Source organism: Procambarus clarkii, chromosome 37, assembly GCF_040958095.1.
Source record: "Procambarus clarkii isolate CNS0578487 chromosome 37, FALCON_Pclarkii_2.0, whole genome shotgun sequence".
NCBI lineage: Eukaryota > Metazoa > Arthropoda > Malacostraca > Decapoda > Cambaridae > Procambarus > Procambarus clarkii.
Genome location: NC_091186.1, coordinates 18696252 through 18712520, shown reverse-complemented (window position 1 = coordinate 18712520; position 16269 = coordinate 18696252). Strand labels below are relative to the sequence as shown.

The following is a 16269-nucleotide window of genomic DNA, read 5'->3' as shown; positions in this document are numbered from 1 at the left end:
AAATTCTATTTTTATCATGGTTGCATTTTTGCAACACAGTTTTTCACACAAAAAATTTCAGACTAAATAATGTATTAAGATTCATTATTTTAGAGAAAACTTAAAGCAAGTTTTCTCATGGCTGGTGCAATAGAATTAAAAGGAATATAAGCTATAACTATGTGAGAAAACCAATAAACGAGCTAAGCCTTGAAGTTTGGTATTTTGTGATGTCATTAATATGTGTTTAGATTGTGTTGATATGTACATTGTACAGTATATATGTATACATGCACCAGTTAAGCTTCATGTGTCACCATTCTGTAGGTACTGTATATACAAGTGCATCTTATTTATCCAAATTTAAATATTAATAACACATTTACAAGGGTGGGCTGTTCCTTGAAGAATCAACTGTCCTGGTTCCAATCCTTGCCTCAAAATGGGGTCAAAATTTGAGTAAATTCAAGTTAAATTCCAAATAATGCAAAATTTGTATAACAAGGAAAAAGTATAAGTTGAATGCTTCAGTTTCCCTTCAAGAAGACTAGCATTAAGAAATGGCTGTCATTGAGCCTTGATGTCTTCACCTTGAAGACATCTTTTCTCAAAGAGAAGAACCTTTCCATGGTGGCTCTGGAGATAGGTGTATTGAACATGAAGAAATCTTTCAGCATCGGTTTGGGGTACAAGTCCTTGTTGATAATGAAGGGTTCCCTTTTACAAGCCTCTCTGAGGAATACTTCCAACTTCAAAACAAAAGTACTGAGGATCGTCAGACTGTCTGGTTTGAAATCCGATCGTCTATGGATAACATTAAAAAATGTAAAAGAAATGGAAAAAGTATGTAAAAAATTCAAGTTTATAAAATTCTTGACAGACTTGAAATATTTTATCTCTGCTAGTTACATTCAATATAAGATTTGGTCTTCTAATATATGTAAAATGTTGTATGTCTAGTATCCGAGAATTTTGTTTTTATTACTGTATTTCTTTCCGTAAATTTGAAAATCTGAAACTTTAAATATTTGAAAATAAAAAGTTTAGCAAAGCCAGCTGTACTGTAGAGCTACATACATAAACCTTGGAATTTTCAGATGTAAAATCTTGCTTTTGAGTAAAATAAAATCAAAGAATCCACCATCAGTAGATAAGGTAGGTGTTGCTCGATTTCCTTCATACTATATATACAAGACTCTTGGTGGGGCTGCATCCTCGAATGTAGGGAAGCTTTCTGACAAATTACCTGTCAAATAGTGAAGAACAAAAGGAGAAAAAAAATACATTGCATTGTTGGTCTCTTTGTGGAGATTTTTTCTGAGAAGCTCCATTTGCGAGAGAGTGGTTATTTCTCGGTCAAATGTGCACACCCATAGTGGCAGAATGGCTGTGTACCAAGTACAATTATTGTTGTCCGAGTTTGAGTACTACCCGCCAAACACACTGAAACTGCGATGTTGGTACAACATTCGAACAAGTTTTAACACCTAACCAGTTATAACAACCAATATAGCAAGTTGTAACAACATTCTAATACGTCATAAACACTTTAAGCCAAGATGTAACAACTTTATTAAAAGTTGTAACAAGCGGAAAATAGAGACAGTTTCAGTTTGTGTTTCCAGGGTATCATGTTGAGTGTCCCTGAATAGACCATTGCATTTGCAGTGCAAATAAAGTAAGTAATAAATCATATGATGGGGAAGCTTTATTAATTTTATGTATAGCATTGGGTGATCGATGTCATTTTGGATGAGGTAACGTGGCACAGGTGACCAGGCAGGTCACTGACCTCACTTACCTGGGCAGTGATGTCACATAAACCTAGGGAAGGATCAATCAGATGATAGGCCAATGGAAGAAGTATATCTCAAAGTGAACAAGCGTGCTTGGGCCATGTGTTGGATAGCCAATTCATTCACTTTTCAGGTGTCTTTGTTAAACATGTGTGTCCTCACCAACCTAAGACTTGGTGGCAAGCAGTACTAAGTACATTGAGTTGGGGCAATAGCAAGGGTAGCTGTGGTATTGTTGATGCACATGTGAATGCCTTTTGCAGAGCTGAGAACATTCAAAGTTACATTAAATTTGTGGTAGTGGCAGCATTAACTTCTTCAGTAATTTTCCTGGTGCTGTGGTACCAAGAGTGCAAGCAATTGAGACTGAGATTATTGCAGTGTTGAAGCTATCTGCAGTCACAGCGATGAAGGGTATAATTGGGAGTGTGTGCGCGCGCACGTTGGTGTGAACATAAGAACGTACAATTTCATTGTGTAACATTTATCTCGCATTCATGGTGACCCATATGATGGCCCAGTTCAATACAATTGCAAGTACCTGCAATAAGTATGCAGTGTATCTGTAGAGACTGGAGGTTGCTCCGAATTCAAGGTTGATGAGCCCAGCTTGAGTGATGACCAGGATGCAACCATCTTAAATTGTGTGCTGAAACTATTTTCTTAGTTATGAGAAGATTGATTATTTTTACAATAAGACAATGTGATACAGTGTAGGGTGCCATGAAACAAAGCTCTGCCACTTATTAAAATCTTCATGCTTTCAAATGTAAGAGTAACAAAATTGTTTGTGATAACAGGTGAATGTTAATTAAGTCATGTTTCAGTCATAAAAAATACTGTATATAGACAAAAACAAAATCATGTATACATATACCACTTATAAAATACTGTATTGACATTTGATAGTGAAAAAGTATCGTCATTTTAGTGAGAAAATCCACTGAGGCTTTCTTATCGATGTATATCACATTAGTGTAATTTTCTGTGTATCATAATTTTAATAAAACAATACTCTTGCTTTATGAATATTGTATACAATAATGTTTTTTTATTTGTTGCCACTGTATTTTACTGACCATGCAGTATTATTTGGGAAATACAGTAATGTATGTATAAAGCTAATGAAGGCCAGTGAAGTGTAACAACAAACAACTTGGTCTTCACCAAATTGAATGAAATCATATTTGGTATTTTATTATTAAATGAAAATGGTCTGTGTACTATATGACTTATTCCTCCTTTATTGGAGTACTTGACATGTATGCATCTATTAACTATAAATTGATCATGAGACTCTCAAGGTAAGCTAACTTTAGCCAGATAGCTAGTGATAAGTTATGTATCCGGGTATTGTGCATGCATTGGCTGTTGAACATAGGAGAATACTGTAGTCTTAATTAAACAGGAACAGTAGGTGATATCTTTTGATACTAGTCATAGTGACCAGTCACACTATTGGCTCAACTCTTCAACTCTCGTGTAATTATTGAGGTACTAGACACTATAGTAAATACTGGTTTTAGAAATTACAAGTTCATTTTAATGTAAAAATTGGCAAAATATGGTGCACTTAAATGCATTATTTACACGGTGCTCTATCCTATTTTATAGCTGTATTTACTGTATAATATGTCGAGCCCAGACTTATCAGAGAGTCAAGCCATGTGTAACTGCATATATATTCATAATAATTAATTAATAATTACTATATACATAATGTGTTCCTCATTGTATGCTTGAACCACATTTGCTGATACACTGCAGGTAGACAACAAGAAACTTGCACTTTGAGTGTACAGGCGGCCACAGTTTGCACGGTATTGCATTATGACGATTTAGTTATGTGGGTAAGAAATTTTATGCAAAATTTTGATTAGTAAAGTTTACTTGATGGGTTTAGCAGGGTATTGGCATAGCTATAGCAGCTGCACTAACATGATGGGCAGAGTGCAATATGTGCCATGATTCTCTTTATGGCAGTGCACATGAGCTCTTCCAAATGTCATTTGAACCTTGTCACACCACATTTATTGTTTTATAGGCTTTCTGGCTTACATTCTTCCATCACAGTGCCTACCAAACATGTAGCAACTCTTGCAGCACTGGAATGTAAGGTAATGCTGATGCTGCAAAAGAAACTTGAAATATTGCACAGGTTGGAAAAATGGAGAATCTATTACATCCCTTGGCTACCATTGCAAGGTCAATGAGTCTAGCATTTGTACCATTAAGAAGAATGCATAACATCTGCCTGTTCAGGGCTTGGTTGAGCCAACAGATGAAGTAGGATAACAGCAACAAGATGATGATGCCTTTAGAAACCCAGGTCAAGACTGCATCACATTACTAAATTATTTTTTAGAAATGAAAAGTACAAATGATACTGTAACAAAAAATGTTCTCGAACTATCAGTGCAGTTTAAAAAATGGCAGGACTTTTGAGAATAATATCGCTTCTTAGTATGGAGAAGCAAATGTTAACAAGGTAAAACAACAACAGAATTATTCGAAGCCCTTCATATCACCTGTAGCTACATCACCACCTCAAATCATATCAACAGCAGTTGCCTCACCAACACCTGTGGTTGGCACATGAAGTTGATTAGAAAATCTTGCAAGCTTGATGTGAGTGAAACTCCCTTAGTAGGTGGCTGCATCGGATGACCCTCCCGATTATCTGTTGTTGATTTCGAGGATCAACGTCCCAGCAGCCCGGTCTCTGACCAGGTCTCCTGGCTGGTGGTCTAATCGACCAGGTTGTTTGATGCAACTGCTAGCCAGCCTGACAAATTCTCAGCAAGTAAGTTGGGTTCTGGCTAATCTTCATTCCCAATTTATTAACTTTTTCAGTTATATTTTATATCATTGCACATCCAAGCATACTGAACCCTATTATGTGCTGATATGACTGGAAAGTACAGGGAACATTAAATATTAATGTTAAAATTGGCATTTTGAAGGTTTGGCACCTAACCAAATTTTCCTCGTTCCGGTATACCTTTGTTTGATTTAAAAATAATTTGTAGGAGCATAACTGCCGTGCAGATGAAGGGCCGCCTGTACTTAAACCAGAGTTGTTGATACACTGCCGGTATACAGTACATCCAGCTGCCACTTTGTTGTACAGTACAGTATTTAACTTTATCATGTTCTCCTTAATAGCAACAAATACTTCATTATTTAATGCATTCTCTCATTTTTGTTTTGCCTGTCAAAAGCAGTTGTATAACCATGTCTTCTGGCTTGTAGAATATCTTTTATTGCAAAAGTATTTAGTATGTCAAGTTTTAAGATTTGTGTAATGATTAAGAATACATGTACTCTTTTTATATTCTGTCCTTTTGTACTACTTTTTATGATAAAGAAATTATAATTAAATGTTTGAACTTTTTTGTTTTACCATAAAATATTTAAATTACAGTACTGTATATACAAAACTTTATCCGTCAATGCTAACAAATTTCAAGTATTTCTCAAGAGGTGAAGTATTAATTGGCAAATTGTGAATCATGTTGTAACTTTTTAAAAGTACATAAGGTCTTAAATATGTACTAGAAATTCAAAACAAAACTGTCAGCATTAAAATCTATTCAAGTGACCCAGAGGTGCAGGTAAAGCAGCTTACAAAATGCTCCTGTTGTACTTTGTATGTGACTGTACAAAATACAGTTTAAGTAAATGTCCCAACCCACACACAGGAAGACAGATGAATGTAACAAGGTTTCATTCTATCCTGGACCCCTCATTAAAGCACAACTGACAATGGTTTTGAAGACTCCTGCTAGCAATCTCGTGTGGGGGATAATTGGCACATGAACAGACAAGCAGGTGTTAAGATTTAAGTCAAAATATAAATAAAAAACAGAGTTTCAGGTATGAACAGAAATGTACTAAATGGTACAAACTGAAAGAATAATTTATATAAAAACAAGAGTTCCCACCTCTAGTTGTCACTGGCATTGCCCACACCTTTTTTCCCCCACAAGAGTTTAGGGCTCACTCCTTGGGGTTTTCACTTTTCAAGGAGCCTCGCACCGAGTAGTGTATGGGGCTTCGGCTCCTCTATGGGGTCCAAAGTGGACCCCACAGAGGGTATTGCTTAGAGATAGCTTACACCTACCTTTGCTGCATTATCCAGGTTGGTGTAAGTTGGGTGGGGGGACACCTGTCGGTCTTCTCAGGCATCTGGTAGAGAACTTAGTTCTCTTACCAGGGGTCTTTGGTATAAGTTGGTGGGGCCTCGATGGTTGTGGGTGGGTCTGTGGATTCCCACAGACCCACATATAATATATAATGAGAATATATATTTCCATATAATAAGATGAGAAGCATGGACCCCGGGGCTTTTAGATACTGTACCACCTTACTAGGCAGCAAGTGGGGCTGAATTTGAGTTAACACAGAAAGACGTACCTTGCCCCAAGCAGTCCACCCATTTTTAACACTAGACTAACAGTTAACCCAAGTTGCAAAGATCCTCCCCACCAGACACCCAATCCATCCACACTAGAAAATCCTTCCAATGGATGTGCCAATGACCCAAATGGTTATATTAAAATTGTAGGCATGCTTGGAGAGATGCAGAAGTCACCCTCAATGGCCAGAAATTACCCCCTCGTCATGTAAAGATGGTATCTATGAGGAGGTCTATGATAATCCTTTCACCTGTATGACTATTCTACCTCTAATATACAAATACATGAGCATTCTAGTGCATTACAAAATCAATGTAATAACCTGCAGTGTAAAAGAAGAAAAACAAGAAAATGACAAACGGTTTTTAAATTGATCTCCTTCGTTTATTTGGGTGATAATTTTGCCATCGTCATATTCACATAATACATTCACCCTAAGGACAGAAGAGAGCAGATAATGACACTCTGCATTAGCAATCAAGCCCTCTGAGAGACTCCATGACAATACATTGCTTGCTTGCAATTCATTCTCAAAGAGCTCTGAGTAGAATCACAGGTAACATGTCGACAGAGAATCAGCTGATTTCCTTTGTATACCAAATAGCATTGCTTTTTAATAATTGAAAATTCACCTTTAACAAGAAGTTTGGGGATTAAAAAGAAAAGACATAAATCCCTCGCTTACTAAGAAATTAGTATACTGTGACCACAGTTTTTAGCATCTGACGATTTCTAAAAAAAAAAAATATATATATATATAAATTACATTACAATTGATTATTTAAAAAATGCTGTCAAGTATCAGTATTGAGGTAAACCTGATGGTCATCAACTGAATACACTAGCCATGTCTGACCTGATTCTAAGATACCATGACCCTGGTGGGGTCATATGTGGGGAGTCTTGAGGTTACATGGTCTCTCGCATCAACACAGGCGGGGAAATTTAAACTCGCATAGATGGTGAATCTACCCCAATATCTACATTAGAAAAACAAATAAAATAAAATAAAATTATTTGAAAATTCTTGATATAATGGACAGCAATATTACAATATGGCATAAGCTCTATATGTTTATGAAACTGATCTGCCCATTGTAGGGGGAGAGACCACATATTCAGTTAACATTACATACCCCAGGGTTGACTGTTTCCCAAGATATGATTCATCCCAGTCTACTCTTGGATGTGTAACACATTGGCCTACAAGAACACACATCTTTGCTATACATACTTCATTTGAGGCACATGAACAGGCTAAACAAGGCAAGTAAAGCTCATATATGCTTAAGTGAATCACAGTTTGAAGTTCAGTTATTATAGTCTTCGAGGTGACTATAATACTGTATATTGGATGGTGAATGAGGCCATTCCAAAAATGTCTTGGAATAACACCAAAATGTTTTGTTGTACTTCCTCAGTGAGGTTAAATACCAAGCTTAGCCTGAAATCCTGTAGCACCGAGAGAGAGAACAAAATTGGCAACTTGGCCCTTGGACATACAATTGGAAAATATTAAGGAATATGTTCTTGCAAAACCCATGGAAAGACATCCCCACTGTGTGTATATGTATATGTGTGTTTTTTTTAAGTGCTTGGGAAGATGAACAGTGGTTTTATGCAAATGCTCGCAATGTCAGGACTATTGAATCTTTGCCAAATTATTTTGAGTTTTAAATTTAAATTTTTTTTTAACAAAAGCATTGTTTAAAGTTACTGTGTAAAGAAATACATAAGACAGAAATGCTTTTGAGAGCTAAATGCAATAAGTTGTTCCACATATCATTAACCAGTAAAAATTATCAATAAGAACTGCTATACAAATATTGTTACCAAACATCTAAGTAATATTCAATGATTTAATATATCAAGTTTGGCAGCTGAACATGCTTAACTTTGTCACATGTAAACACACCCTAAGCTGTGTTAAGGGATCTGACACTCGAGCAATGCCTAGTCACTGAACGTAGCCAGCACGAAGGCTTTCCATATGTCCCATAATAATTCATATACAGCTAATCCTTGTTAAAGCTATGAAATCAGTTCCCAAATATTCCATTATATAGATATCTGAATGAAACCAATCTTTACCAGAGACAGCCAGCATGGCAAATCTTTGTAAGGTCAACTGAGCTTCCCCAAAAGTCCCAACAGTGACTAGGGTATTTAAGCAGTTTCACTAATCTTGAATAAGGTCCACATAACAAATGTTTGACCGATGTTGAGAATCACTGAAACTAATGAATTACCCTACTACTTAGTATTTGATGAGCTTGTGACATGAAGCCTTTCACAAATTAATCCAGGACATATGGTATAAGAGGTACTGCCATTGACAGACAATGTACCACTGGAATACTGAGCTGTCACTCATCACCAGCATTTCTTTTGTGGTCTTTGGAATTGTGAAATTATACAAAAATTACCCTAAATTTAGTAATCTGGTAATACCTCTTTTTTTCTGGTAAAAAATACTTCTGATACAAAGAAAAGGTTGAGACGCTGGAAAGCCCTGCAAAAAACTTTAGCAATACCATTACAACCTAACGTAGGGTAATAAGTTTTCATTATCTATGACATTTTCAGCAATACAAGCTTTATATATATAAATGTAAGACACAGCCATGGGGGTGCAATATGAGCATTTCAAACCTTTTCTTGTCTCAAGGCAGGAGAGGAGGGGAAAGTGGCTCCTGGCACACACTAGGGCACTTTTACCATCATCCGCACTTCATTGCTTTCCTGTGAAATATAATTTTATGACGAATGAAATTTCACACAATTATTGTGATATTCCAACAATTCAGTCTTAATTCACTGCATATATTCTCATCTAAAAATAACAATAAAAAAAAATAGTCACCCAAATAGATATGGTTATGTAATGTAGCTTCATATTTGGAAAAATACTTGATACATGTGAAGTTTCTTACTGTTGCAAGTGCCTAGTGTTGCCAGGGAACATTTATGACAACAAGAGTTATGTTGCAAGTGAGAGAAGACACATTAGCTAGTGCTCTTGTATCACTCTTACACATTTATTGCATTACAAACTTTTATTTTAAAATCAAGTTATGGCAGCAATTTTCTACTTCTGTACTTTGTGTTTCTATTTCAGATTTGAATAATCATGAATTATTTTTTTTTTGAGTAAAAACTTCTCTTATTTGCAACACAGAAACAACTGTAACAAGACAGTTCAAGACAAGGGGAGACCATGTCTCAAATAAAGGCAAAGTGATAACCTTCAGTCTGCAGGTAATTCCCTTTCTCAGCCATGTCTTTGGACGACACTAAAGGTATGCTGCAGTGGACACAAAGCTGCTTTACAACAAATCCCAACTTCTACATAAGCTGCTAGTCTCTCACTTGATCTGTATTTGGTGTCCTGCCACTTCATCTAAATTGTAATTACAATTCAGAGTGTGGAATCAACAAACCCTCTCTTGCCGACATACTTTACAGACAAGTAGAAGTTAGACACCGTGTCATAAAAAATGCAGACGAACTTGTGCCACTTGCACAAATTTCAACTTATAGACATGAAGTTTCCTTTAATTGATAGAAAATGCACTATTAATCTGTCAAGTAATACATAAATCATGCTAAGGAATGAGATATAGAAATAATAACAGAGTCAACAAGTTAAAGAGCTGGGATTCCTAACCAGTATAGGTATTAGGAAAGGACTGGTGTAACTATCAGACTTATGGTATTGGCCATGCAATTATGACATTTGATAAATTATCATGACTCGCCAACCACTTTGCATTAAAAAATGGCATGTAAAAGGGCCTGGAAAACAGGTAATAACCATTATATCAAATTATTACAATTAGAACCAATGTACACAGACAGAACTCAAGAACAAAGAATAAAAAATAAAGGGGGAGGAGGGGTTGTAAATCACTGTGTATAACACACACACGTGCTCAGTCTAACTTCCATTACAATGTTCCTAGGTTAAGGAAAACTTAAATGTATGAGGGGTAAACTGTCCACTGGCATTTTAATAACTATTTTTTGTCTTCAAATTTCCCAATTATGGATTAAAAATGGTTATTATATGATTGTGTGTATTACACACAAGATGAAATTCTTATCATGACTGAAGATATCCTGAATGTGTCAAACATGATGAAAAAGTTGTCCAATCACCATATCATCCAGTTTTTATTTTCACACTAGCTGACACAGTCTTGAAGGCAACTTGCAATGGGCCTATTTATTGAGCCTACTCAACTTATGCTTCGAATACTGGTACCATCACCTTTATCACCAACACCAATATATATAAATTTTATTTAGTACAGAGCATCAAAGTGTCGTTGGTGATCTTTTATTGTCTGTTAAATGGTTAAAAGTATACCCCGATTCCATTTTTTCTTCACATTGTGGAAAATTTACATTACATATCACAACAACAGTGTGCTCCTCGAATCATCCAACCCGTAGTTCACACTCAGTCTATTTCTTTTGGTCTTGAGGAACAGTTATGTTTCTCTGAAGATATAAAGTTCACTTCTCAGATCTTGTGTTCAGCATCCTCTAATTATTCCTGACAGGTTCCTAAGGACATCCTCTTCATTTTTCTTTTGTAGTACAGTAAGTTGTTTTCTTAAAATTGTCTTATTAGAATTTCCACTATATGTATTTAATTTTTCAATTCACACGAGTGCATGATGAATTTAAAAGATTGTAAAGTTTTTGTAACGCTCAATATTTTGAGGTTCAGTTCCACAAGAGTCTTATACATAAGTAATATATTACTGAAAAATTATTCTGGTTTAAAATTCAGCTTATCGGAAATCTGGATCTGTATGTAAATATTAACAGCGAAGATTCGTAAGTTTTAATTATGATGTGTAAATTTGCCATTATGAGATGTAGGTGTTAATGCAATATAATGTACCATATTTTCCTATTACCAATATGAAAAAATACAACTATATTTAGGCATTACCTACTACTCATAATTACTAAATTCACTGAAATTTTTGAAATTAGATATACCTAGTTGCCAACAGTCACTAAAAGCGAAAGCCTCCCTCACTAGTACTGTTATTGTCAAATGCATATTCTGTCTCGGTTGATTCCGGTACTAAATTTTGGTCCTCGGCATCCTGCAAGTAAAAAAAAGTGTTACTGCATATTGTAAATAATAACATGATCACATAAAACCAGAAACTTCAAGCTAACAAAGACAATACAATTTTATACAATATTCTAGATACTGTAGTGATTATATGCACTAAGGTTATTTAGAGAGGCATCTCTATTCAACTTCCTACCACATTACCCTGTGGTACTCAAACATACACATGAGGACATATGTTTGACCCTCACCCCCTACACACACGCACACACATAGACATGGAGACTTCTAACATGGATGAAATGTATGACTGGAGAAATGTTACTAGTGGAGTACCACAGGGATCAGTTCTAGCACCAGTAATGTTCATTGTTTATATAATTATATAAACGATCTACCAGAAGGAATACAGAATTATATGAACATGTTTGCTGCTGATGCCAAGCTACTAGAAAAGATAAGAAACTTAGACAATTGTCATGTCCATCAAGATATCCTGGATAAAATGGTTTGCCTTGGCTGAGAGTTGATCTTTGATCTCCACACATTCCTCTCGCCTCTCTGAAGCAGCCAGAGTCTGGTCGTAAATTGTGGTAGGCCCAGAATGAGTCAGGAGCATGACAATTGTGGCCAGCCTTGTTGTAAACTCTGGGGAGCTACTGAGGAGGCCACCACAGAAAAAACAAATGAGAGAGAGAGAGAGGGGGAGAATGAGAGAATGAATGACAAACCAGTGACATGCAGGATACAAATTACATGACAACTTAAACTTGAAAAATGAGACTAGATGAATAATGAATTAAATTCAATATAAGGGTGAATTCAACATAGAGAGAGGAGAAAAAATGACAAAACTTTGTAATATTAGATTAATGCATAACAAGGGAGCTGCAAAGTAAATGATTTTCAGAATCTTTTAATACTCACTTCTTCCGAGAAATATCTTTCAATAATACTATATGCCAACTTGTATATCTCTACATTTTCATGGTTCTGGAGGAACTCAATCTTGTCTAGACCTGCAACAGATATGAACTATCATTACTATGAACTAAGAATATTTTTCACAGTATTACAATAATTTCATGAAAAGATAACCGAGATCATCTCCCCAGCACGAGAAAGCTTACCACCACACTCTTCTATCATATTGGCCACCATTTCCACATCTTCACCTGCTCGACTTAGAATGTTGGAGATACCATCAAGTACCACCTGAATGACCTGAGTATCCTTACAAGTCAACAAGTTGCAGAAGGGCGGAATCACGCCTTCACTCACGAGATAGGCCACCTGAAATTATAAAGCAGGTTATACTTGTATATACAGCACTTGTTGTGATGGTAGGCATTCTTTGTAAGTACAGTAACCATTAAGCATATTTTGTTCATGAATAGCTTCAGTATCTTCATCCATCAAAAATATAACAACAGTTTGGTTATTAAAGAAACTAGTGAAAATGTCAATGAGGGTAGATTTTCTAGCTCTTGTGCTAAGTAATTGTTGAATTCTCAAAAATCAATGATAAACAAACAATCATTCCATGAATAGTAAAAATAATTATATAAACAAGCCTGTAAACAGCTAATCAACTTATTTGTTGTGAATCTCATTATCTGGATCTTCATTTTTTCTGCATTCTCAGACTTTCCACATAGAGAACCAGCTAGTTAACTCTCCCCCATCAACTTGGAAGTTTTCATGCAGCCACCAAGTGTAACACTGTAAAAGTGTTTGGTTTAGTTTAATACATACATAGAGTACATGAGTCACAGACAGGGATTAGAGAAGGCGCCAGTTTGTCCACCGGAAAGTCACACCTCAAAGCGTTAATGACCTCAAGTGACCTGAGGTCAGATCATGAGAATTTCACCTTGCTTCCGCTAATCGTATAATTGTAGCCTGTTAGCCTTCAAACAGGCCGACGTTTAAGGAGTGGCTTGGTAGAAAGCCGGAGGCTATCTACTTGTGGGCGGAGTTAGCTACTAGGTTCCCCAATAAATACTCGGAGAGCATTTGAGCATTAAGCAACAGGAGACCAGCCAGCAGAGCAGAGCAGACGGCCCTAGCAGGGAGGCTGTCGGCCGGCAGGGCGGGAGTCTCCGTCAACTACAGACCCCCCCCCCTCTCTATCCAGCTATAGGCAGAGACACTTGGTGAGTTGAGCAGTAAGGTGACTTGGTCGTGTTTACATATGTTGTGTGATGATCAGGGGCAGTCAAGTTGTAGGGTTCTCGAATTCTTGGATGATGACTCACTTTGCATATTAAACTGGAACATTTTAATTGAATTGCTAAATTATGATACTTCATGTGAATTATAATTATGAATTTATTATTTAAATTGTGTTTAACTTTGTTCCCTAGAGCTTTGAGTTGAGGTGAGAAAGCCTCTGTGGTTACTGGTTTCATGATATTAATGAGTACATGTTTGGAGTTGATACATGGTAATAACATCTTTTGAGAATATTGTGATACAGACAAGTTCCATTCCTTGTCTTGTATGTGATGATCTAGAATGGATGGTGGCAGCATTTCGTCTTCTACTATCTACTCTTCTACTTCTATCTACTCTTCTACTTCTACCTAGCTATTCCTCTCCCTCCACCCCTCTCTAAACTCTCACTTTCAACTAATGACCCTCCTCGCCCCTCCCACCTCTCTACCCCTCACCCCAAACCCTCACTAATTACTTCACTATTCATTTCTTTCCTTTCGTTTTCTCTTATACGTTTGTGGTAAAGATTCTGTATTCTAGAGTTCTCTCTGGAGTTTCGGGTAACTGACCAAGTTACGACGCCTTGTAGTCTTAGCACCGAGGTAGTCAAATACCTAGGTTACAAGGTGTTGAACGAGAGAGGTTGCCTTAGGAACTCTGGGAGTGCTCTAGAATAGTTAGCTAACTGGGGACGGGATAACATACAGAAGAGAGAGCTGTTTCCCCCGGTCCTCGTTAGTTAACTGGGGGGTGGAATAATGGACAAGATAGAGCTATTTCCCCCACCCCCCGTTACACAAGAAGTAACAAAAACAAGTGTTGAACGGTGGGCCTCTCAGTAGCTTTCCATGCTATAGTACTGGGGCTCCCAAGCCATAGAGCAGAGCACCAAGCCTCTGGCACCCACCATAAAAAGCAAAGAGCCCACGAGAAGATTATGGCTCTTCACGGGGGTGAGGGAGACTTGGTGATACAAGATAATCAAGGAAAACAAATACCTGAAGTATGAGCACTTCAAAACAACTGTATGCAATGAAATTAATAACTCTTGAGCGGTACAAGGCTAGCAATCATTGACGCAGGGTAAACACCAAACGACTGGTTGCCATTAGATGACATCCCAGTTATGTTATTCACAAGTCATCCGAACTAAAACAACCACTGCCCCACCCCCTACCCCCCACCCCACAATTCCCGAGGGAAAGAAAGGAACGAGGCTAGTGTGAGAGGTACATTACTGAGTGGTCCACCAAATAACAGTACTGTATTTCATTGCACTCAACCCTTGATATCTTGGAGGGCCCCCTCAGCAGCTCCCCAAGATAACTCACAACAGTGCTTCTGTAGAGGAGGATAGCTTTTAGGAGGATACTCGTTAGTACAGTACCGAACACTGTGACCAGGTGGCCCAAAGCTTAGTCCTCCATCAGCTCACAACTCAGTTCTGGAGTAGATAAAACACCCCTAACAATCTGACAAACTTGGAAGGGAAGAAGACAGGGAGTCACTGAGGCTCTACCAGAAAGAGCCATTTCATTACATTCAACACTGGGTTTCTGGGGAAAGCCCCATGATGGCTCCTTGTAGCTAAATAACCACAGAAAAACTGAAGGATTTACCTAAGAGGTGGAGAGGCCGCAGGGACTAACTTGAAGTAGAAACGAACAGCAGCAAAACATGACCCAGAGGCAACACACGATCAATGAAGACCAGGGACATTGACTAAATACCTGGCTGTCATGACCCCTGATAGACCAAACACCCCCCCCCCCTTTCCCCTGAGCCTGAATCTGCCCAATGCATACATCTTAGTAAACACTGCCATAAGTGCAATGTACGTGCAATTGTGGCCCCGGGGAAGACCACAGGCTGGCTACACTTAACAACACTGCGAACAACCTGAGAAATACAAGCCTTCCCACAGAGAAACAAGCATCCACTGAAGCTGAGCCAGTGGCATGCAGGTAAAGATAAACCGTCGTCACCAGACAACAAATGATGCACCCCGCCCAAGTCGATCAAGCATCAATAACCAAAGGGCCCCTCTGGAAGCCTGTCGACTAGTTCTTTGCCAGAAAAGGAGACAGTTGTAGGTGAAAAAAATGCTACTGTTTTCTTTCAAACAGCAGGGAGGACAAACTGTTTATAAGGCATTGATCATGATCACCAACCCCAACAGTACAGTAATGGCTGTTCACTACATGCCGAGCAGCATTACACAACTACAATACAGTATTTTCACTAGTGTCTGTATCCCTTCATTTCATGTTTAAATGAACATATTCCATAAAATAAGCTAAGGATTTAAATGTAAGGTGCTGTGTATTTCTAAACTATGGTGTACTGTACATAGTACTCTATAACCAAATAAATGGCAGCTTATTAACTAAAGATACAGTACAATAGCTGGTGTCTACTGCATGTACATCACCTTATTGTTAAACAGTTAAAGTAATATCTAACATTTGGTGTAACTTGGAGATCAGAAGGCAAAAGGTTGAGCATCAAGGGTTCGAAACACAACCCGAGCATCAAACCACACCTTGGCAGCCTCCTCGGGATTCTTAGTTATTGACTTGCACCTAATACTACGACACTTAAAATACCTTGAACCTATTAACATAAAACTAGGAAAAAAAAAACACTTAGAATAGTAGATGAATTCAAGCTACTGCAAAACTAACACTCATCCATTCATGCAGGGTCATAACTTTGTAATCATCGGTTGTTGTCAAGGCACTAGACCAGCCAGCACACAACCTCA

At 37.5% G+C, this 16269-nt stretch overlaps 1 protein-coding gene across 5 annotated transcripts in view; it reads right to left on the bottom strand.

Annotated features, from left to right (window-relative positions):
- Positions 1 to 7852: 7852 nt before the first annotated feature.
- The window catches only part of Kap-alpha3 (karyopherin alpha3), a 30540-nt gene continuing 22123 nt past the window's right edge, over positions 7853 to 16269 (bottom strand). For 4 of the 5 annotated variants that reach the window (XM_045754415.2, XM_045754413.2, XM_045754417.2 and 1 more), the window contains 3 exons: positions 12419 to 12581; positions 12216 to 12307; positions 7853 to 11316 (listed from right to left, as the gene is read on the bottom strand). In XM_045754415.2, the coding sequence (XP_045610371.1) occupies positions 11224 to 11316; positions 12216 to 12307; positions 12419 to 12581 (348 nt within the window). In that variant the 3' untranslated portion in view covers positions 7853 to 11223. The remainder of the gene's footprint in view (positions 11317 to 12215; positions 12308 to 12418; positions 12582 to 16269) is intronic. The other variant, XM_045754414.2, reaches the window with a different exon arrangement.